A 23,769-nucleotide genomic window follows, 5' to 3' on the forward strand; every position below is an offset into this window, starting at 1 on the left:
ACACACACACACACACACACACACACTCTTACCCCCCTGCTGAGGTGCCTTCAAAGACGCCCGTGTTGCCTCTCCCCCTTGAAGCTCCCCCGCGTGGAAGGGTGGCATACCCTGGCCCCACTCCCAACCTCAACCCCCCAACAACCTCCAAAACCCTTTCCCCTAACCCAACCCCCACCACTGTGGAGCGTTCAAAGAGACCTTTATTCCCTTATTCCTCTTTCCATAGCTCCTCATCCCTTAGACACTCTACTGCTCTCCCTCTCTTTGTTTCTGAGCTGTGACTTTGGAGAGACAGAATGCTGAAGTGAGCAGAATAAGAACAGAAATGGTATGACAGCATCGCTTTCAAAAATCAAGTGTGATGCAAGGAAAGAGCTGCATGTAATTCCATGCACTGGCTTGGCAGTGAGAGAGAGAGAGAGAGAGAGAATGAGAGAGAGAGAGAGAGAGAGAGAGAGAGAGAGAGAGAGAGAGAGAGAGAGAGATTCTGTCTTTTCTTTCTCTGTTCCTCAGTTCCCTTCCCTCGGTTTTGTATTCTCAGTAGTGAGACACACTGGAGGTTGCAGACTGAGTTTAAAATGAGAGGGGAGACAGAGAATGACAGACCCTTTCTGTCTGCAGCCCTCTGGCTTTGTGGCATGAGTCTACCTAGCCCCTCCTATACTCCCCCCTGCCAGCCCCTGGGTCCCCTCCATCCAGTCAGCCAGCCTGCCTGTGCTTCAGTGTGCTGGGCTGGACTAGGCTATTGATTGGTAGCAGGGCTGCAGCTCACCTGCTAATTGAAAGCCGATTGGGGCCCTCGGGCAGAGCTGTAAAACAGCCCCAGTGTGGCGTTAAAAGCCCCGGCTGACAGCCCGCTGTAAATCCCGGCCTGCCTACTCAGGTAATAGTCATGGTGTATATCCATCTGGGTTAGAACTGAGGGGGAGACACATCCACCCTCTATAGTCATGGAGTATATCTGGGTTAGAGCATTGAGCAGGGGATGGAGGTGATGGTGGTTGGGGTCTGGGTGAGAGGATCGGTATAGACATACACATCCTCCCCTCAACACTCCCTCCCGTATCCCATGGTGACAGAGGAAAACAAAGCCTAAAGATTGAACACATCCTTCCCTCCTCTTGATAGTGCTCATCCAGCTCTTCTCTCTCACAAGACACACCTGCGTCTCCCCATCAGAGAGACACTGGTTCCAGCTCGTGGTCTCATTCCCTCTCTCTTGCTCTCTCTCTCACTCTCTCTCTCTCATTCTTTCTCATTTTCTTTCCAGTGTCTCTCCCTCACTTCCTTTCTCTGTGTGTGTGTATGTGTGCTTAGTGATTGAGTATGGAGGGAACTGGGACAGAGAAGCGTCCATCCTGCAGCAGGCAGGGAGCACAGAAAGAGAGGTTAATTGGATTGTAATTAGACCGGAGGTGATTAATTGATAGCATCTGTAAATTTGGATGTTTCCATTGTAAATGTGACAAATGAGAGGGTGCAGACAGAAGGAGAAGGGCAGAGGGAGTGAAACTTGCTTTTTTCAAACCGTTTGGTAGGAGAGATACAGTAGATATTGCATTGAGCTGGGCCCCCTTTACTTAGCTGGGCCCCCTTTACTGAGCTGGGCCCCCTTTGCCCATTGTCACTTCTAATTGTGCCTCCAGATCGCAAAATAGTCTAGTCTTCATTTGTATACTAATTTCACAGTGCTTGAGGACTGAGATATGGAATTCAGAAGGGGATGCTGCCAAACCCTTCCTCCCATCATGCATTGTTTTCCATTTTCTTCCTCACTGTTCCTGTGTGTGTGTGTGTGTGTGTGTGTGTGTGTGTGTGTGTGTGTGTGTGTGTGTGTGTGTGTGTGTGTGTGTGTGTGTGTGTGCGCTACTGTACACTCTAAGAAGAAAAGGAGCCTTGAAAAACCTTTTTGGGTTCAAAACGTTTGCCAGTATGGGGGCACCTTTTCAATTCAAAGTTCTTTGAGGAATCCCTCTGAAAAGGTTATTTCAAAGAAACCCCTTTTGTAAAGGTTCAAATAGGAACCTTTTTAAAATGGGACGGGTTAAATGTTGAACCGTTTTAATAACCGTTTTAATATCAGACGATTGGAGGTGTGGCTTATTGGAGGTGTGGCTTATTGGAGGTGTGGCTTTCAGATTGTTCCTTGAGGATCTCCAGGGTTCTTCGAGTCACCCCTAATTCTAAGAGTGCATGCTGTTACTGTTTTTTGTCTCCTGTTGTTAGTCACACTGGCATGTACGAGACTGTATGAGGAAATACGATGTGCTGGGTGACTCAGCTAGGAGTGATTCCTGATGTGATGCTGCCTGCTGCAGAGCCTCAAACCCCCCTATCTCACAGTGATGAGGCACTGACGTGCTGGAGAAGAGGACACTCTCAGGAGTCATCAAATCATGGCAGCAATAAAAAAGATGATTGTTCCACCTCTTGTGTAGGTGTCACAACTATGAACATTGTTGTGAAGCCAACATACACACAGCTCACTGTTGAGCTTTTAATTACCTGGGTGCCTAATGCTCTAACAAATGTTCCAGGAACATTGCTGCCGAGAACCACACGAGGCTGTGAAATAAACAAATCAAATAAGCCTCCAGTCAGGCCCTATCAGACTGCTCCAGACTGCAGAAAATGAGCCCATGTCACAAAATCTACATTTAATTTTCCCCGGGGACAGACTGGGTCCCTTCTCTCTCACACATTTCCCCCCAATACGCAGCTGTTTCCTGGAGCAGGCAGGGAGACAGGGAGAGAGCTTCCTGGCCATGCTGAAAGCACTTGAGCCTCCCCTCGCCAGGGCTTCGGCTGCATCGCCATGGTTATGAGGAAGATTAAACTGTGGGGGGAAATATTTGCTGTGGTGGCTAGAGCTTCACTCAGAACCCTGGAATAAGTGCCAGGCATGTTTGCGCAGCTTCCCATTCTCTCCAAAGCATTCAAGAGAATAGTAAGGATGGATATGTGTGCGTGTGTGTGTGTGTGTGTGTGTGTGTGTGTGTGTGTGTGTGTGTGTGTGCGCACGTGTGTGTGGGCACAAGTTGTGTGAGCATGTACCGAGGGAGTGAGATTCATCTGTCAGTCTCAGATAAAGATGCCAGAAACAATGAAGGAGAGATTGTGCTCCAAGAGAGGCTGGGACAGAGGAGATGTGCCAAACAAGTGTACCCCCACTCCCATCCTGTCCCTATCCCTGTCTCCAGCCCCCTGTCTCCAGCCAGATGTTCCACTCATTGGTCACCGTCTCTCTCCCTGGGCCACACTGAACTCAAGTCCCCCTGTCTACATAGACATTCCAACGCACTGCAAACCTGCAAACCCACATCCTCGCTGAGAGGCTGAAAGAAGGTAGCAGCTCACAGTCCTAAACCACTCTACCTATATAGAGACGAGCCACGTGGGAGTGGTGTCAGTCAGTCAAACATGTGGCCCTGTCCCTGAGAAACTTTCTGCAACTATGTTAATCTTCTGCAGAACTTGTCCCTATGATCAGAATGCTGAATCTAGTGCTAGAACTAGAATAACAGATAGGGTCACATTCTACTGCATTGAACATGTAGAACATGAGAGAAATCGTGCCAATAAGGTAATGATTCTGTGTTTCTACGCTCAAATGATTTTGTGTAACCACTGATGACAAAAGGAAAGCTTACAGATGGACGGGATTAAGCTCCTCAAAACGTCAGTTTTGTTGTTTGTTATAGAAATAAGTATTATTGCATGGTAATTCAATTCTGCCGTGGATTACCAATTCCTCATTAGCTGGTATAATTTCCCTCTGAGCTAAGTCTTTAGCCCACATTACAAACAGACAAATGCACATAATCTCAGGCACGTACACTCACACGCACACGCACAAGCCAGTGAAATGCACAGTGTCAGAAGTCCCAGAGCACACAGACAGTGAAATACACAGTGTTGGAAGTCCCAGAGCACACAGGCAGTGTGTGGCTGACTCTGAGGCCCCAATACTCATCAATCATGTCTAATTCCCTCCCTCATTTGTCCAGATGATATTTGTTTTGTTATTGCCTCTGCTATTGTTGTTGTTGTACTTTGATACATTCCCCGACTGCTCACATTTCCATTACAAGTCGTCAATTAATACAGAGAAATGTAATTATTGTGACAATGCGTCTAATGTGGGCTGTGGAGACGAGAAATGGATCGTGACAGGGTGTGCTTCAAGCTGTCACCCCCCTCCCCACTCAACATTCTCACATCCCCCCCACCCTTTCACAGCCCAGCCCCGTCTCTGCCGCCCTGTCTGCCTCACTGGGTCCCTCCGCCTACAGGTGAGCGGATGGAGAGAGGGACAGACAGGAAGGACGGGAAGTGATTAGACAAAGAAGTGCACTTTGTCTAATGTGATTACATGACATTCTTCATATTTCACACAGGCCCCTGGGCCACAATCTGCCCTGGCCTTCTCCCTCTCCCTTTCCCTCTCCCTCCATTTGACCTCTTATTTACCTCTCAGTGGCTCTCTGTTGTCATGTCTTCTTCTGTTGTTGGTTTGTGATCCACTCTCCACCCGTGCATCTTCTTTCCATCCTATCTGTTTATTTGCCTGTTCTATTTCTGTCCCTGGTTCTCATCCTCTGTGTCCACATCTCTCCTCTCTCTCATCACGTCACATCTTACTCTCTTCCTGTCCTTTGTCTCTGCCTGTCCTCTCTTGTTTCCTGCCTTATCCTTCCAATATCCTGTCCCAGTTACAACACTCCACCTCCCCCCCCCCCCCCCTCTCTCTCTCTCTCTCTCTCTCTCTCTCTCTCTCTCTCTCTCTCCTGTGGAGGTCAGGAGTGGTGTAGTGAGAGCCAGCCTGTGTTTAATTACATTAATAAACAGCCCTGTGAGGTGGCGTGCCCTCTCTTCTGTCCCCCTCGCTCTGTCCTCTCTCTCCTCTCCCCCTCTCTCTCCTCACCCCCTCTCTCGCCTCTCCCCCATCTCTCTCCTCACCCGCTCTCTCTCCCCTCCCTCTCTCGCCTCTCCCCCATCTCTCTCCTCACCCGCTCTCTCTCCCCTCCCTCTCTCGCCTCTCCCCCCTCTCTCTCCTCACCCGCTCTCTCTCCCCTCCCTCTCTCTTCTCTCCCCCTCGCTCTGTCCTCTCTCTCTCCTCTCCCCCCTCTCTCTCCTCACCCCCTCGCTCTCCTCTCCCCCCCCTCTCTCCTCACCCCCTCTCTCGCCTCTCCCCCATCTCTCTCCTCACCCGCTCTCTCTCCCCTCCCTCTCTCAGTTTCCCTCAGTGTTGTTCCACAGGCCTCAGTCGGTTCTGTAGAGAGAGGCCCCCTTCAGGCCGTAGCCCAATAGCTGCCAGGTTGCATTTTATGGCTGATTGCGAGGCATGTGTTTATCCCCCTCTCCTCCATCCGTTCCAACCCCCGTCTCCAGCGGTTGCCAACACGCTCGCCTTGCTGGAGGTCATGTCAGAGATTTTCTCCCTCCCTTCTCTGATGCAGGTGGAGGTCTGGGTGAAATGGGCCTCTTAACATGCTGCAGCTGCATCTCTCTCAAACACCAGGTAATGAGGGACGTGCCCTTCCTGATAGGCTCCTCAGAGGTGTTAAACACCTCATCATCCCCCCTCCTCCTCCTACTCTCCCACCACTGATGGTCATGTGCAAATACTCACCTCTCCTCTTTTTGCATCTCACATATTCAATTTGGAGGGGAATTGAAATATTAATTTGAAGAGGAGATGAAGGTGTTTGCTCAGGCTCTGCCTGCTCCCTAGTATTTGTAAAGGCTCTCTCTGTCTGTCTGCGTCATAAAGCTGAAATCACCCTCAAACAGAATACCCTCTGGGCCAACAGACAATGGGCCTGCATACAAACATGAATAGCAAACCAGGCTGGCATATGACAAGCAGCAGTAACTTATTGCCATGCTTCCCCATGAAGAGACTTCCCGAGGTTGACAACCGGTCTGTACGATATAATATGCATGGGATTCATGCAAATACCAGACTCTTCAACAAGGTGTCAGAAAACTCTTACAGTATACACCCTCCTTCCATAGTCAACAGGCCAGCTGTTGAAAGTGGTATAATCTCCTCCTAGACTATTACAGTTTAATGTGGCTGCATATAAAATCTGCATTTATCTTTAATGGAGGTGCTGAACCTGGGGTAAGGTAGCATACAGTACTGTCGACTAAGCTTGTTGGGTGACAAATTGTGTATATTTTATTGCAAAACTCCCATTTTTACATGTTTTGAGTGACTTTTTAGAGATCAATGGCAAAACAAAGATTAGATCATTTAAACTGGAATAAAAGCTGAAAGTGGTTGTACCACGCGATTATCTAAAGAGGTCAACATTTTTTTACTAGCTTTTTTCAAAACCCTATATGGTTCTGTTCTTACTCCCACCCCAGGTTTGCACATCCATTTACATCTTAGTTCTTTACAAAAAGAATAGATCCAGAGAAAATACGAAAATTCATGTCTTCATGTTTATTTGAGAATAGCATAAATGTGAATAGATCAAATGAGTTTTCGTGACTTCCCTTTTCCTTCTTTCTGTGAGTCTATTCTTCACAGAGAATGTCTCCATTTTCAATTGTTCTGTTTCAATTGTTCTGTGGCTTTTCATTTATTCATCCCCCCACAATTAGTATTCCTCTCCTAACGAAGGCGTTGGTTATTACGAATAGCAGTGAAACAACTGGCTCACAAATGTCCCCTCTCTTTGTCAAAGTGTTAAGTACCCTTCACACACACACATGCTATTTAATAACATTGTCCCCGAACAATGAAACGTCTTTCAAAATAGTGTGGACCACAACAAGTGTAGCCTTGAGAGATGTGTCCTCTTCAAAACACCAGGTTGACTGAATATATATTTCTCCTATCCTTTCTCTCTTATGCACCATCTCAGTCTCTGCCCCTCTCTCTCAGTTCAATTCAATTCAATGGCTTTATTGGCATGGGAAACATATGTTAACATTGCCAAAGCAAGTGAAGTAGATAATAAACAAAAGTGAAATAAACAATAAAAATGAACAGTAAACATTAAACTCACAGAGGTTCCAAAAGAATAAAGACATATTGTGTCTATATACAGTGTTGTAACGGTGTACAAAAGGGAAAATAAATAAACATAAACATGGGTTGGAAGTGCAGCTCAGTTTCCACCTCATTTTGTGGGCAGTGAGCACATAGCCTGTTTTCTCTTGAGAGCCAGGTCTGCCTACGGTGGCCTTCTCAATAACAAGGCTATGCTTACCGAGTCTGTACATAGTCAAAGTTTTCCTTAAGTTTGGATCAGTGACAGTGGTCAGGTATTCTGCCACTGTGTACTCTCTGTTTAGGGCCAAATAGAATTGTAGTTTGCTCAGTTTTTTTGTAAATTCTTTCCAATGTGTCAAGTAATTATATTTCTGTTTTCTATTGATTTGGTTGGGTCTAATTGTGTTGCTGTCCTGGGGGTCTGTGGGGTCTGTTTGTGTTTGTGAACAGAGCCCCAGGACCAGCTTGCTTAGGGGACTCTTCTCCAGGTTAATTTCTCTGTAGGTGATGGCTTTGCTACAGAAGGTTTGGGAATCGCTTTCTTTTAGGTGGTTGTAGAATTGAACGGCTCTTTTCTGGATTTTGATAATTATGCATGCATTATTTGGTGTTTTACATTGTACACAGAGAATATTTTTGCAGAATTCTGCATGCAGAGTCTCAATTTGGTGTTTGTCCCATTTGTGAATTATTGGTTGGTGAGCAGACCCAAGACCTCACAACCATAAAGGGCAATGGTTTATATAATTGATTCAAGTATTTTTTGCCAGGTCCTAATCGGTATGTTGAATTTTATGTTCCTTTTGATGGCATATAAGGGCCCTTCTTGCCTTGTCTCTCAGATCGTTCACAGCTTTGTGGAAGTTACCTGTGGTGCTGATGTTTAGTCCGAGGTATGTATAGTTTTTTTTGTGTGCACTAGGGTAACGGTGTCTATATGGAATTTGTATTTGTGGTCCTGGCAACTGGAACTTTTTTGGAACACCATTATTTTTGTCTTACTGAGATTTACTGTCAGGACCCAGGTCTGTGGTGACAGAAGCACCAGATCATCAGCAAACAGTAGAAATATGACTTCAGATTCTAGTAGGGTCAGGCCGGGTGCTGCAGACTGTTGTAGTGCCCTCGCCAATTCGTTGATATATATGTTAAAGAGGATGGGGCTTAAGCTGCATCCCTGTCTCACCCCACGGCCCTCTGGAAATAAATATTTAACTGTACACTTGTTGTTTGTGTACATGGATTTTAGAATGTCATATGTTTTTCCCCCAACACCACTTTCCATCAGTTTGTATAGCAGACCCTCATGCCAAATTGAGTCAAAGGCTTTTTGAAATCAATATAGCATGAGTAGACTTTGCCTTTGTTTTGGTGTATTTGTTTGCGAGTTAGGGTGAACACGTGGTCTGTCGTACGGTAATTTGGTAAAAAGCCAATTTGACATTTGTTCAGTACATTGTTTTCACTGAGGAAATGTACGAGTCTGCTGTTAATGATAATGCAGAGGATTTTCCCAAGGTTGCTGTTGACTCATATCCCACAGTAGTTATTGGGGTCAAAAGTGTCTCCACTTTTGTGGATTGGGGTGATCAGGCCTTCGTTCCAAATATTGGGGAATATGCTCTCTGTCTCTCTTTCTCTCTCTCCATCTCCCCTTCTCTCAGAGAGGCAGTTTGAGTCTGGGCACGGGGAGAGGGAGAGGGACCGAAGTTAATTAGACTGTGGGCCAGGGAGGGGGGCACATGGTAATGGAAAGGAGGTGTGTTGAAACAGATGGCCCAGAATGTATTAACTTGCAGGAGATCTTCAAGGAACCCACTGGACCAGACATTAGTCCTGCTTCTGTCTGGGACTCGGTGGAGGGAGGCTAGCAGAGTAGACTGGAAAATAATTCAGCTACAACATGTCACCTCCATGAATAGACACGAATATGTATAAATACACAGGAAATACATATGGGTATGTTAGCACATGATTATACAGAAACGCTTAATACATTTGTATTTATAGCCAGAAGTGACCTTACAGCCATTAAAACCCCTGATGGTAGTTGGAGGTTGACCAGAGGAGTTTGGCCAGAGGTCAACATGACTGGCTGGCAGGGGTAACAGGGCCTGAGAATGTGACAGTTAAAACCTCTTGTAGCTGGCCATACTACATCTCAATATTCCAACAAGCATTAGCATAAGAGAACCATACAGTATACTGACCTCTGTATCACCCCAAACATACAGTACCAATTCTTTGCAGATTTATTCATGTGCAACCTTGAACTCACTATCGGTCTACTCTGTAGGAGGAAAATGTATTAACTGTGAGAAAAGCTAACGTTTCTATTTGACATAAACTAGGCCTAAATACAGTAATGGCACATTGTCCTGTTATTCTGTGTGGTATGAAATGAGAGGAACTGCACAATGCTGCACTGAACCCATGAGGTACACAGGCATCCTAACAGGTAGACTTATCTATGTAAATCATACAGTGGTCTGACTGAGCTGCAGTTTACACACACACACACACACACACACACACACACACACACACACACACACACACACACACACACACACACAAGGACAGATTGAGTCACCCATTATACCACTGCCCAATAGCCAAATGGATGATTCTGTGAAGCCTCCAGAGAAAAGTATCCTACATACTGACTGAGGAGACATTCGTAATTCAGTCATATTGTGATGTGGGTACGTTTAGTCTTTGGCCCCCTCTGTTTATCTTTCATTCTCTGATGTCTTTGCAAGAGGATATTTACTTGCCTCTCCTCCAAGGAGATTGTTATCCCACGTTTACAACCCACTGGTGCTTCACCTTGACATTGACAAGACTGGAACTATCTTACTGACTTTAGGAACGCTGTGATATGTGAATGATCAACCTTTCCCAAACTTAAAATGTAAATGTAGAAAATGTATTGAAATAAAATAGCGGTCACACTTTAACGGGGTAAGGTTGAAGGTTAGGGCTAGGGTTAAGGTAACGGTTAAGTTTAGGATAAGGGTTAGGATTAGAGGTTTAGGGTTAGTAGATAGTTAGTTGAAATGTTAGTGAGTCTGTAGAGCATCTACAGATGGACTATCCAAATAAAGTGCTACCAAAAAAACGTTCCATAATATTGTGGCTCCGCCCCACAATATGCATTTACACGCTTTTGAAATAGTACCGTTTTGCTCATGGTTCTACATCTGCATTCAAAGTAAAGCCTGCTCCTATGCCTGCCAAGCAAGATCCACCAAAGGTTTTCAAACGTCTGTAAGCTACTCTTTAGCACAACCAGAACTCACTACACGGCACTACAATACACCGCTCGAGAGACATCTCTGCTGAAATCAAACATCTCATACAAGAGAAGCGCTAAAAGCTAATGAAAAATAGATTTGGTGAAAAAAGTTTATTTTCTTCCCTCTCTCTCCAAACGCGAGGAGACGATGGAAGCCGAACAACATGTGCGCCAGCAGCTAGCGAGAACAGCTTGTGAACTAGTTGAGTGGGCTCTGTGAAGCCGGGCTGCTATACGTGTGACTCATCTCATCGGTGTGAGCTTCAAACACCACACTGAGCCACTGATCCTGCTGGGCCTCCACCAAAGTGAAAATAGACTGCCATGACAACTGTACGTTCGGCGCCGTAAAGAAGTCCATTAACATTATGTGATGCTGCTGTTGAAAGTTCTGGTTCGCCTCACCTCCAGCTGTCACCATAACACCGACTCATTCTCCTCATACCCTTCATCAAACAGAATACAATGCCTATTTCTACATATTGGGCATTGAGAGAAAAACATGGTGATGATTCTTTGTTCTCTGTGAATGGGCTTGCCAGGCAGTGATCCTGCTGGCTGCTTGTACGTCAGTACTGTTACTGTGATGCCTCAGTGGAACCCTCCCACCGTTGGGTGTGAATGGACTGTGTGTCCTCCATTCTACTCACTACTCACCTCACAGTACTATGTAGATGACCATGTTGTCCTCATCTGACTCACAGCGGTGTGTGTGAGTGCGAGCGTGCGTGCGTGTGTGTGTGTGTGTGTGAGGGAGAGATTTTCTCCACCAAACTGTGACATTGCAATAACACAACAGCAGTGTATTCATATAGCTGAGTCTGTTCACCATTTAAAAGAGGAGTCGCTTTGTTACATCGAACATAATGCAACAATAAAATGCCTATTCCGATATGGTTAAATGGAGAAATGTAACCATACAGAGAGAGCAAAATGCCTGAGTGCACAACATACTCCTGGGAACCAGGCAGGCAGAGAGGATTGTGGGATTCATTAGCTGCCAGGAAGAAGATGACTCATGGCGGTCTCCATGACCTGTTGTTTGTTTGTCTCTCATTTATTCATTCCCTCTGTTTACTGCAAATCTTTAATGTGCAATGCAAGATGCCTGCTTGGCATTCACTGGAACGGCCAGGCACTAACACTAGAGAGGACGCCCACCATAAAGGATATAAGTCCCTCATCAATGAGATGTAATCCAGCCTTTATAAATGAAAATGAACCAAGCCTAAAAAATCCCTCTATACGCAGCCCAGGCCTGGACCAACAAGTGGTATACTGCCACTTCCATTGTGCACAGGCAAATGAATGAATTTTGAGGAAAGTCAAGTTTTGAAAGCAAATGATTGCTTCAGAGAGAGTGATTTTCTCTCCTGGGGCATCGGAAAACAGTGCACTGACAGCACTACCCCTCCCTGAGGCAGCCAGCAACAGATAGAGCCTGTGTGTTGGAGAACGCTCCAGGATTACCATACCACTCCTAAATTCACATAAATACTGTCACACCTCATAGAGGAACTCCATGAATATCAATGGCTCTTTTCTATCTTCAATTTGACTCATTCTTACAAGATGGACAGTGAAATGTGTTCATGCCTGACTGCATTACACCTCGTCTACTCCCCATGATCTGTTTAATTGGTTAATAATGAACACACTGAGGTCATTTCCTCTAAAACCATTATACACTCCCAGGGTTGTCCATCTCTGATTTGGGAAATTCAAGGCAGTGAGTCTAGTTGGAGATATTTCAAATAGCTTGCCTGTGACTTTTCCATCGAGTCACCTTGAATGTGTTGTGAATAATGTTTGTCATGAAAAAGGGATGAAGGGAAATGGGGTATTCAGGTGTGAAAAATCCTGGAGGAAACATAATATTCTTCTTGTGTGCATTCTTTCTTTGTGAAAAGTTCACATGCCTCCACAAGCACAGCTTGGAACTCATCTGACTGCACTCCATCTGTGAGAGGCCCAAGCACGTCGGTTCCCTCCGTTTCAGTACAGGTGGTGAGGCTTGGCAGCGACAAGCCTGAGAACCCTGTCAACCTTTCTGAGACGCCTCCCCGCACTCAAACAAAAAGATGTATACGCAGCAGCAGCAGCAGTAGCATAATAGGAGATAGCATGCAGCCAGGCAGCAGTACCTGCATGTCTGTTCCCCTGCCAAGCAGTTTGGAAGTCTTCACAGCTGTGCAGGCAAGGTTCCCCACTGAGAGACGACAAAAAGAAGGAAACAAAAAAAATCACAAAACCAAAGGGCGACACTGATGCTACATTAGCTCTGCCTTTATGGCAATGAATGCCTCTGATGGTATTGACAAGGGGGCCTGTTGTGCTTTTATACCCCCTTCAGCATGTAAACTCTGCAGGATCTTTTTAAAAACGATCTACAAAGATGTGATTAAATAGAAAATAAATAATTAAAGCTAACCAAAGCAATGCAATGCCAGATGTTACTAGAGCCTTTTAAATACCACTCCTCTCCCCAAACCACAACCACATTCCTGCATACCTAGGAGAATAACCTTCCCATAAAGAGACAAATATGAAAACATCTGCAAGATCTGTTTTGATTTCATTCAACATAGAGGATATGCTTGGGATATGTATTAAATACTGAATTGACAAACCATATATATATATATATATATATATATATACGACCGACCAACAAATAATATTTGCTGCGCCTATATAACTATACATGTCTGAATGTTAACCATTAGTTAGTTATATATTCCTTCTAGATAGTGACATCCTTCTCTAGAATATTTTCCACCACCAAAAATAGCCTTACAGTAGTGGAGTCATTCAGCATCCAATCGATAATCTCATCTCTACCATAATAGCACACATCACCACCACTTAGGATCTCTGACCTAATTACGACCAAACAGTTGAGCCTTTCATAAACCATGATGTCCGAAAGCAAAACTACATTAATTGTACCTTAATATGACAGCATATACATTTTCACAAAGTTATGTGGATTTTGGATATGTATTACCAAAGCCCCGTTGATTCGGAAGCGGTGAAAAGAACCCGTAGATCAGTCCAAAAGCTGTTGAAACTAAACGGTAGCGCCAATTCAGTACCATGGACAGCAACATGTTAGGAATGTAGATACAATATTTACTTTGAACGCGCGACATCAAAACACAGCAGACAATAGCCCACACATATATAAATGTGTCTTTCCTATGAGCCAGAACAAAGCTACCTGTGAGAATGATTATCTACAGAATTCAATATAATACGTAGCCTACAGCGGCAAGTTTCCTGTCTTTGTTCCTCTTAAAAGTCTCGAGCTTTCCCTTTACACAAATGTTTGGATTCTCACTACACCCTGTGGGCTCTCGGTCGTTCTGCTCTCCAATTGGCTAAACCAGGTTTATTATGCAAATTAGCTAGGGGTCTAGTCAGAAGCCTACGAGCTGACGTCACTAGGCAGAGTGGCAGCTGACACAGGGAGAAAGAAACAGATTGAGAACGGGAAGAGGAATGAAAATACATCAAACATAAATAAAGCGAAATCAAAGCAATAGGATAGATTGAGAGAAAGGAGAAAGAAGAAGAGAGAGACCTTTTACAAAGGGAGAGGGACAGGGAGAGAGAAAGAAGAGAAAAATAAAGTAGGGGGAGTGTGCAGTTGACTTGAGAGAGAGGGAAAGGGAGAAAGGGCGAGAGAGAGAGAGAGAGAGAGAGAAAGAGAGAGAGAGAGAGAGACCAGCCGCCGGCCCATTTAGGAAAGATGGCTACAGTCACTGCAAACGGAGTGCAGCAAGAGAATGGATTCAGCACCACGAACAGCGCCGCCAGGATGAACGGGCTCACAATCGGTCAGAACACCATTCCAATGAAGGACCACGACGCCATCAAGCTGTTTATCGGACAGATTCCCAGAAACCTGGAGGAGAAAGATCTGAAGCCCCTTTTTGAGGAATTCGGAAAGATATACGAACTCACTGTGCTGAAAGACAGGTTTACGGGAATGCATAAAGGTCGGTTCTGGTATCGTTTCATTGCTTCCGTATGCACGCAGCAACACCCTTTTCAAAAACAGTATATATATATATATATATATATATATATATATATATATATATATATATATATTAAGTATTCGAGGCTCTAAGGAGAGCATAAAAAGTGTAATTATTGTAGATGTTTGTGGCATGTGGGAGTTCCCTGCAAGGTAGTAGGTTGTTGCGGTACACACACACACACACACACACACACACGTGTGCGAAAGAGTGAGAGCGGGTCAATTGTCAAAGTGTCAACCCAACATCCGCTAGGATACTACTGCTTTGTAGCCTATGTCTGTGTATGTTTACATTGACGCTCATGTGCTGGGCTCCAAGTTAAGGGGTGGGACAAGGAATGTCTGTTTGCTTCACGGTGTCTGATAGTTAGATCGTCATAGACAGATAGGCTAAAAGATGCTCCGGAAGAAGGAGGACGGAAATCACCACTGGGCATGAGATGTTAGTTATTAGGGCTGTGTGACGATGCTGATGTGGCATTTTGAGACGGCTAATGTATACGTTTTAGACGTAATTAAGAGACCAAAATAACTGTTTAGATCACTGCCAAGTATTGTAGTGTAGGACAGTTCAGGGGGCGGGTCCCGGGAAATACAAAGCAACCAATGTGGCATAGCAGAGGCATGGGAACAGCATGGGGTCTCTCTCGTGCGCTTTCCCCGGCCGCGTCACCTTCTTGTCCACAATGATCAGGAGCGATACTCTCATGGCATGTTCTAATTATTTCAGAGCGTTGAATACAGACTAAATGTGATTAATTATACAAGTGGTGTCTTTATGTTTCACTTCTTAACTAATATTAAAACCCGTTACATTTCGCTGCCATTGTTTGAAAATGTGGTCTATCGGTAGGCTATATCAACAGAACATCCCAATGTCCTGTGAAGTTTAGGCTATGTCTTAGAATCGAGGTTGTAGTCTATTTGTGTTAGTGTTATAGACCTACCGAAAGCAAATACTAAAAAGTTACTTAAAGGATATGTATTATTATTATTATAATAATTATTATTATTATTATTAGTAGTAGTAGTGGTATTGTTATTATTATTATTATTATTAGTAGTAGTAGTAGTGGTATTGTTATTATTATTAGTAGTAGTAGTAGTGGTATTGTTATTATTATTAGTAGTAGTAGTAGTAGTGGTATTGTTATTATTATTTAATTTTAAATACTATGTGTATTATTACTAAAAGCAGGTCTAATATAGCCTACAGTTATGTAATGTGTTTAATTTCCTCATGTGGGATGACATTTAAATATGTGTGTAAAGCTATAACAAAAGTCTCTCTTCTAATGCTTTCCCTAATCTCTTCTCCAGAAGAGCGCGCTTCCACTAATCACTGCAATACAGGTACAGCGCTGGGTTCGTCGTGGGACCGCTGCCAGCTAAATCATACAGTGCAGTATATAATTAAAGCTACTCGTTTACATGAATTGGTCCTATTGCCAATGAGCCTACAAGCCGCAAAGAGACAGAGAGGGAATCGTGACACAGAAATGCGCATCCGCCCAGCAGTGTCCTGCTCCCAGGTCTCGCAGTACGCCGTGACCTGAAGGTCTCTGCGCGCCACCTTTTCCGTGAGTTATCAATCACTGCTGCTGGACCCATACATGCACGTTTCTCTTTCGAGTATGATGGTCGATTAAAACAATATTCTCTATGCGTGTGTTGTTTACGTCCGCCTGTCCTCGAACACCATGAATGTCAAAGCTCTAGGGCTGTTTGTTTAAAGAAAGATAATCCTGTTCACAAGCCAAACTGTCTGCCCAGTCAAATCAGCATCCGCCGAGGCCACTCCGGTGTACTAGTAGCCTATAATGTAGGACATATTATGTATTACTACCCACCGACTCAAAGTCACATTGGGAGTGCGCGGGAGTTGGCTACATCCGTGCTGTCTAATAAGATTTCATAAATGCATTTTATGGATGAGTTTTCCCCTCGTATGGTCTTCTCACCTGTGATATATGTCAAAAGCTGTAAATGTTCCCTACAGAAAATAAAATATATTTCTATAGACTCACAACTGGCATGTGAGTTTGTTTTTACTTTAAAATAGGCATGCATAGTTCATAAGAAATGGTTGATTCCGTATTTTAGGAAACATGCTATACAAAAAAAAGCCGGACTTCAAATAAAATAGTACATCCTTGTAATAAAAACGATTTGATTGTAAGACTTTTGAAATACATTTGGGATTTGTGTTTACAATAATTTTATCGTCCATAATCTTAATTTAGTCTATTGGTCAATCTATGTCAAAAACAATTGGTAACATTTCTGCAACCGATTTAACCAATCACATCATGCTTTGTTTCTTATTCCAATTGTGATTGGTCTTTGGGCTCATATGAGGGCGTTTTGAAATGTACAAAATCCTAATGTGTTGATGTTGTCCACCCACACCAGATGCGATCAGGACAAGCAGGTTGAAATATCAAACGAACTCTGAACCAACTATATTAATTTGGGGCTTGGTGGAAAAGCATTAAACATTCATTGTAATTTAACTAGCTAGCTTGCCTTTGCTAGCTAATTTGTCCTGGGATATAAACATTGGGTTGTTATTTTACCTGAAATACACAAGGTCCTCTACTTTGACAATAAATCCACAAATAAAAGGTTAAACCGAGACAGTTTTTAGTAATCTCTCCTCCTTCAGGCTTCTTCTTCTTTGGACTTTATATGGCGGTTGGCAACCAATTTTAAGGTGCATTACCACCACCAATTTGACTGGAGTGTGGACCTCAGTTCATCGTTCAATCACCCACGTGGGTATATGCGGGACTTGCAAATAGAACCAAGTTCTATTTTAGCGTCTGGCTACGCATACGCTCGTTGATGTGTGCGAGCAGTGTGGATGCAATGATTGAATAACATGTATGTGTACATTTATTTTGGTCAGCAGGTTAGTTAGTTGTAATAGCTTACACTAAAATCATGCAAATACACTGACTATTCAAAACATGCTCTTTCTATGACATAGACTGACAAGGGGAAAGCTATGATACCTTATTGATGTCACTTGCTAAATCCTCTTCAATCAGTGTAGATGAAGGGGAGGAGACAGGTTAAAGAAGGATTTTTAAGCCTTTAGACAATTGAGACATGGATCGTGCATGTGTGCCATTCAGAGGGTGAATGGGTAAGACAGTGCCTTTGCACGGGGGTATGGTAGTAGGTGCCAGGCGCACAGGTTTGAGTGTGTCAAGAACTGCAAGAATAGTCTACCACCCAAAGGACATCCAGCCAACTTGACAAAACTGTGGGAAGCGTTGGAGTCAACACGGGCCAGCATCCCTGTGGAACGTTTTTGACACCTTGTAGAGTCCATGCCCCGAAGAATTGAGGCTGTTCTGAGGGGAAAGGTGGATGCAACTCAACATTAGGAAGGTGTTCCTAATGTTTTGTACACTCAGTGTATATTTAGGCACATCTGTCGGCTGTACTTTGTCTTTCACTGAGAGCTGCCTAATATTAGTGCTGAGCAATTAGTGCTTTTTGAGGTCAGTTCGGTTTTGGTTAGATTATTAAACAATAATCATGGTTTTCAATTTCAGTTGAGATTATTTTTTTAAACATTAAATGTAATATACATTATGTGGGTTAAATGCTGTAACAACACACAATACAGCAATTAATTAAAGTCCCATGATGGTAGTGACTGCCCATTTCCGCTATAACTAATTAACCATCGTTTATTCATATTACTTTACTTTAATGAAATATTTCAGCTGTTACATATTACATTTGTTTTATTTAAAAACGGTATTATTTAATTAAAAGTCATCTCATCTCTATAGAGCTTCTGCCTATGCTATCTGACAGCAATCTTTAAGTCATACCACAGATTCTCAATTGGATTGAGGTCTGGGCTTTGACTAGTCCATTCCAAGACATTTAAATGTTTCCCCTTAAACCACTTGAGTGTTGCTTTAGCAGTAATGTTAGGGTCATTGTCCTGCTAGAAGGTGAACCTCTGTCCCCGTCTCAAATCTCTGGAAGACTGAAACAGGTTTCCCTAAAGAATTGATCTGTATTTAGCGCCATCCATCATTCCTTCCATCCTGACCAGTTTCCCAGTCCCTGTCGATGAAAAACATCCCCACAGCATGATGCTGCCACCACCACGTTTCACTGTGGGGATGGTATTCTCGGGGTGATGAGAGGTGTTGGTTTTGCACCAGACATAGCGTTTTCCTTGATGGCCAAAAAGCTCAATTTTAGTCTCTTCTGACCAGAGTACCTTCTTCCATATGTTTGGGGAGTCTCCCACATGCCTTTTAGTGAACACCAAATGTGTTTGCTTATTTTTTTGTTTAAGCAATGGCTTTTTTCTGGCCACTTTTCCATAAAGCCCAGCTCTGTGGAGTGTACAGCTTAAAGTGGTTCTATGGACAGATACTCCAATCTCCGCTGTGGAGCTTTGCAGCTCCTTCAGGGTTATCTTTTGTCTCTTTGTTGCCTCTCTGATTAATGCCCTCCATGAGTTTTGGTGGGCGGCCCTCTCTTGGCAAGTTTGTTGTGGTGCCATATTCTTTCCATTTTTTAATAATGGATTTAATGGTGCTCTGTGGGATGTTCAAAGTTTCAGATATTTTTTTATAACTTAACCCTGATCTGTACTTCTCCATGACTTTGTCCCTGACCTGTTTGGAGAGCTCCTTTGTCTTCATGGTGCCGCTTGCTTGGTAGTGACCCTTGCTTGGTGGTGTTGCAGACTCTGGGGCCTTTCAGAACAGGGGTATATATACAGAGATCATGTGACAGATCATGTGACACTTAGATTGCACACAGGTGGACTTTATTTAACTAATTATCTGACTTCTGAATCTAATTGATGGCACCAGATCTTATTTAGGGGCTTCATAGCAAAGGGGGTGATACATATGCACCCACCACTTGTCCATGTTTTTTGTTGTTGTTTTATGAAACAAGTAATTTTTTTAATTTCACTTTACCAATTTGGACTATTTTGTGTATGTCTATTACATGAAATCTAAAATAAAAATCTATTTAAATTATAGGTTGTAATGCAACAAAATAGGAAAAACGCCAAGGGGGATGAATACTTTTGCAAGGCTAGGTTGTTATCAATAAGACATCACAGGACGGTGCAGAGAGTTTGATTTGACAGCTAGGGGGCTAGGGGGCAAGGAGACCCCCAGCTCCGCTAATACCATTGACAACTACGTGCTGTTTTCAAGGTACTGTTAAATAAACGTTTTAACTATTTGGTTTTAATATCATCAGCTCTTGAAGAGCATAGTCAGAACAACACATTTCCAATTATTCCACATTTAGCTCTATCATCAGATTTATACAGTAACTGCATGCTTTTCATGCTTAGTAAACATCAATTGATCATGTAATTTCAGATACGTGAGGGTAGCCTATCCATTTGGCATGTAGCTAGCTAGCTAGCAAACAACATTGTGTCATCAGAGATGAGACTTTTAGAAATAGCTTGACATCGGCAAGTCCTCATCCTGGTAAAGCTGTCAGTCGGACTACTGTCATCACCACTATAGATGGCAATCAAATCAAACAATATTTGGATATACAGCCATATGGTTTATCCCCTGAAAGTTAGTTTGTAGACCTACTTCACTAGGTAGGTCTACATTGTTTGGAGAAAAAGTACATTAGGTCTACTTAGCACTATGTTTAGCCAACTGTACAAAATTTCTACCTGTAGTTTGCAAAGTAAACATTATCAGCTAACAGTTTTTCAGCAAACGCGGCCTTCAGCTGCTTGACAGGGAGAGCCCACGAAAAGCATGCTGTATAACTCTGATGATAGAGCTGAATGTGCACAATTGTGTTGCATGGAATTATCGGACATGTGTAGTTCTGACTTAGCTCACAGAAAATGCTCACAGTTCACATTTAATCAACAATCCCTTGAAAACGGCATGCAGTTGTCAATAGTTATAGTGGAGCTGCGGGTCTCCTTGCCCCCCAGCAGGCAAATTGAACGCTCTGTACCTTATTGTGACATTCTCGTGATAACGACCTATTAACATAAGAACAAACAAGTATCCTATTCTTATGTCTCTGTCACATTCAACTAAATGTGTGTTGCATTCAAATAGGCCACAGGCTATATTGAACCATAACCTTGTCACATAACCTAGACTTAACAAGCATAGTAGGCTATGTTAGCAGGCCAATACTGTTGTAGAAGTCTACCAACATTGGCCATGCATAGGCCTTCAGCACATTTTGTTTCAGCAATGTGACACCCCCTCCCTCAGACCAAAAGATACGTCATTGAAATGCCTCAGGTTGTTAAGGAGTGTGTCATCACCGTCTAGACTTAATGATTAATTCATTATTCAACTAATGGATCATCTTCTGCTACACCATTCATACTCAGAGTGATCTAACACAGGGTTGCACCATCATTTGTTGTTACCCATGATTTTGGGGGGGGGGGGGGGGGGGGGGGGGGTGTAATGCTGTTACTCAGGATTTATGCATGTGGATTGTGGGGTATCAACCTGAACAGTTCTGTGTGTCATGAATACTTTGGGCTTTTTAAATTTCTCTACTGCCTAATGTGAATTTCATTTAAATTCCTCAAGTTCCATTTATGTGGTAATGCATTTCCCAAATGTTAATGGGGTGAAAACATTAGCACATTTTTAGCATGTTTTTCATTTAAATGTTTGACTGTGGATTCATTTTTGTGACAATAGCTTATTTTTCCCACTTCTGGTCGACACTGCGATTTGTTAAGGGGATTTGATGGTGATTCAGTGTTTTGGTCATGGGGTGAATCCTATGGATGCTATAGGGAGTAAGGACTGGACAGTGTAGTCTATGGGGACTGGACAGTGTAGTCTATGCAGTATTTGACACTATTGGATGGGATACAGATAGTGTATTTGAGTGGCAGTGCCATTGTCCAGGTCGAGCTACTTGACCTGCCTTAGCATCAATCGTTCCCTATGAGCCCCACATTATCATAATGGTTAGTGTCAGTCTGGGAACACATCCGTTGTTCAGACATGCTGGATATTGGTGGGGGGCAAATCTTCTGCTTGAGTAGCGTTATCTATCACTCGCTCCTTCCTTCTCCAGCAGCTCAGAGAGGTGGATGGCACTCTGTGGAGCCCCACCACACGCAGCTAGGGAGATGAGATGCTAAGAGTAATTTAGGTTTGTCATTCCTTCTCCCCTCCCCAACAGGCAGGCCAGAGTGTATAATTGGCTATAAATGCCTTTGACAATTTTACTTTAAAATCCACAAAAGCATTTAAATGTCAAAGCAAGAGAGAGAGAAGGACTATAACTCTGAAACAATCTTTCAACTTGCCAAAAGCCTCATCATTACAAATGTGAAGCAAAGAGCTAGAAGAGCAAGCCATCCTAACAGTCTTTTAATAACTGTGTCTGTAATCCACTGCTCTTTCAGGAACATGTCTGTGCGCTAACACGTGGCCATTAGTTTAGAGTGTAGTGCACTGCTGTGAGATGTGCAGTCTCATGGTCAGGCAGCTGGTTCTACCTTTACATGAATCACACAGTGACGGAGCAGGTGGGTGACAGTGATTGGCAGGTACTCAGTTGAATGACGGGTGTAGGCCAGTCCACAGATGACCTCTCTGATCATTAGATAGAGAGTGTGTGAGGGAAACAGGGCCCTGTTTTACTGCATGAAAATAGATAGATACCCACACACTGTTGAATGCTGCCACAGTTCTATTGGGCAACGATTCGAGCTGAAGGTCTTTGTTACCCTGGACCAAACATGGCCGTGTACAGTGATGTAGCTGCTGTCTCTGCTCTTCACCGTCTCACTGCCTATAAAAGACAGACACCCCACAGTTGCTGGGTTCAGTTGACTATTTTAATTTAGAGAATTTAAGCACTTATGCTGAGGCAGGCAGGTTTATCTTTTAGGAAATGAGTTTGTAATAGTTTTCAGAAGAACATTGCTGCATCAGACATCTAAGAAAGAAGCAATCCAAGAATAGCAATTTTCATTGAACATGACACCAATGTTAATGAATGAATTGCAATTTGTTTTGTTGTTTTGTCAATTAAAAATACTTGATGCAAGTAAACACAATGTATTGTAATTAAAAAATGCCTGAAGGACAGCAATGTCTTTGTGCTGTAATTAACATGTACAAGTTAACAGTAGAAACATTAGAAATAAAAGCCTATTTCTTATTACAAAATCAGTATTTTTCATTTATTGGCTCCTGTTCCTTTTTTGTGATCAACATTGTATTAATTTTCAAAGGAACACAGACAATACCAAAAAGCAGCAGGAATGGTTATGCAGTAGGTAAATATAATTACAGTAGAATAGACCACATAGCCCATACACAAGCTGCATCAACCCGCCATCCAACTCCTCCTGGCGACCACCCCAACCCACCCAACCTGATCGCCATGAAATTTAAAACAAAATCAAGCAATTGTGATAAAATCAGCTGGGTACAATTTTGCACACGAGTCAAAAAAATTAACGAGTAACAGGCAATCTGTTGGGAAATATACACACTGTAGTAGTTTGATGGTTTCAGCTGCAGATAACCAGCTGTCAATTGTTGCCTGGCTAGCCCCATGGATCCTAGCAGTGGATAGTTGTAAATAAATTATATCTACAAAAGGGCGGATCCAATGGGACATAGCCAAAGAATGTGGAGGTTGCCATCTTAGTGCCAATATCTTTACGTCTTCGCTGTAATGACAAGATAAGTGGTGAATTATCATTAAGTGATGACGGTTTGGTGGAACAAGGTATAGTGATATCAAGTACGTCAGATAAGACAGAGGATGCCTCTTTTCAAAATGTATCCACAACCTTGCCACAACCTTGCCACAACCTTGCCACAACCTTGCCATTCTCAGTACATATGCATAAAGGAGCCAAAGCAGTGGAGGCTGCTAAGGGGAGGACGGCTCATGATAATGGCTCGAACGGAGCGAATGGAATGGCATCAAACCAAGTGTTTGGTATATGTGATACCATTCCACTGATTCCGCTCCAGCCATTACCACAAGCCCAATACAAAAACATAGAAAATAGAACATAGAATGCCCACCCAAATCACACCCTGACCAAACCAAAAAGAGACATAAAAAAGGCTCTCTAAGGTCAGGGCGTGACAACCGTATACAGATCAAACCCTTTGAATTACCATGTCTATCTAAAATTCTATGTAGTTCATGTTGTGGGAGGGATGAGCCCAAAGGGACACCATACACCGGAATCACTGATCTTCAACATAGATAAAATAAAGAAGAGGTACCATGTAATTTAAATATAGCCCTAAGATCATCAAATGTGTGCAAACCTTCATCTCTAAATAGATCATCCAAAACATGAACACCCCTATCCTCCCATTGAGTGAATGAAAAGGGGATACTGCCAGAAAGAAGGGAATGATTGTG

At 43.2% G+C, this 23,769-nt stretch overlaps 1 protein-coding gene across 25 annotated transcripts in view; it reads left to right on the forward strand.

The window, feature by feature from the left end:
• The first annotated feature begins 13,749 nt into the window (after positions 1-13,749).
• The window catches only part of LOC110506471 (CUGBP Elav-like family member 4), a 192,531-nt gene continuing 182,511 nt past the window's right edge, over positions 13,750-23,769 (forward strand). For 20 of the 25 annotated variants that reach the window (XM_036963211.1, XM_036963216.1, XM_036963213.1 and 17 more), the window contains exon 1: positions 13,750-14,311. In XM_036963211.1, the coding sequence (XP_036819106.1) occupies positions 14,062-14,311 (250 nt within the window). In that variant the 5' untranslated portion in view covers positions 13,750-14,061. The remainder of the gene's footprint in view (positions 14,312-23,769) is intronic. The other 5 variants (XM_036963229.1, XM_036963230.1, XM_036963233.1 and 2 more) reach the window with 1 other exon arrangement.

The sequence above is a fragment of the Oncorhynchus mykiss genome, chromosome 26, assembly GCF_013265735.2.
Source record: "Oncorhynchus mykiss isolate Arlee chromosome 26, USDA_OmykA_1.1, whole genome shotgun sequence".
Lineage (NCBI taxonomy): Eukaryota > Metazoa > Chordata > Actinopteri > Salmoniformes > Salmonidae > Oncorhynchus > Oncorhynchus mykiss.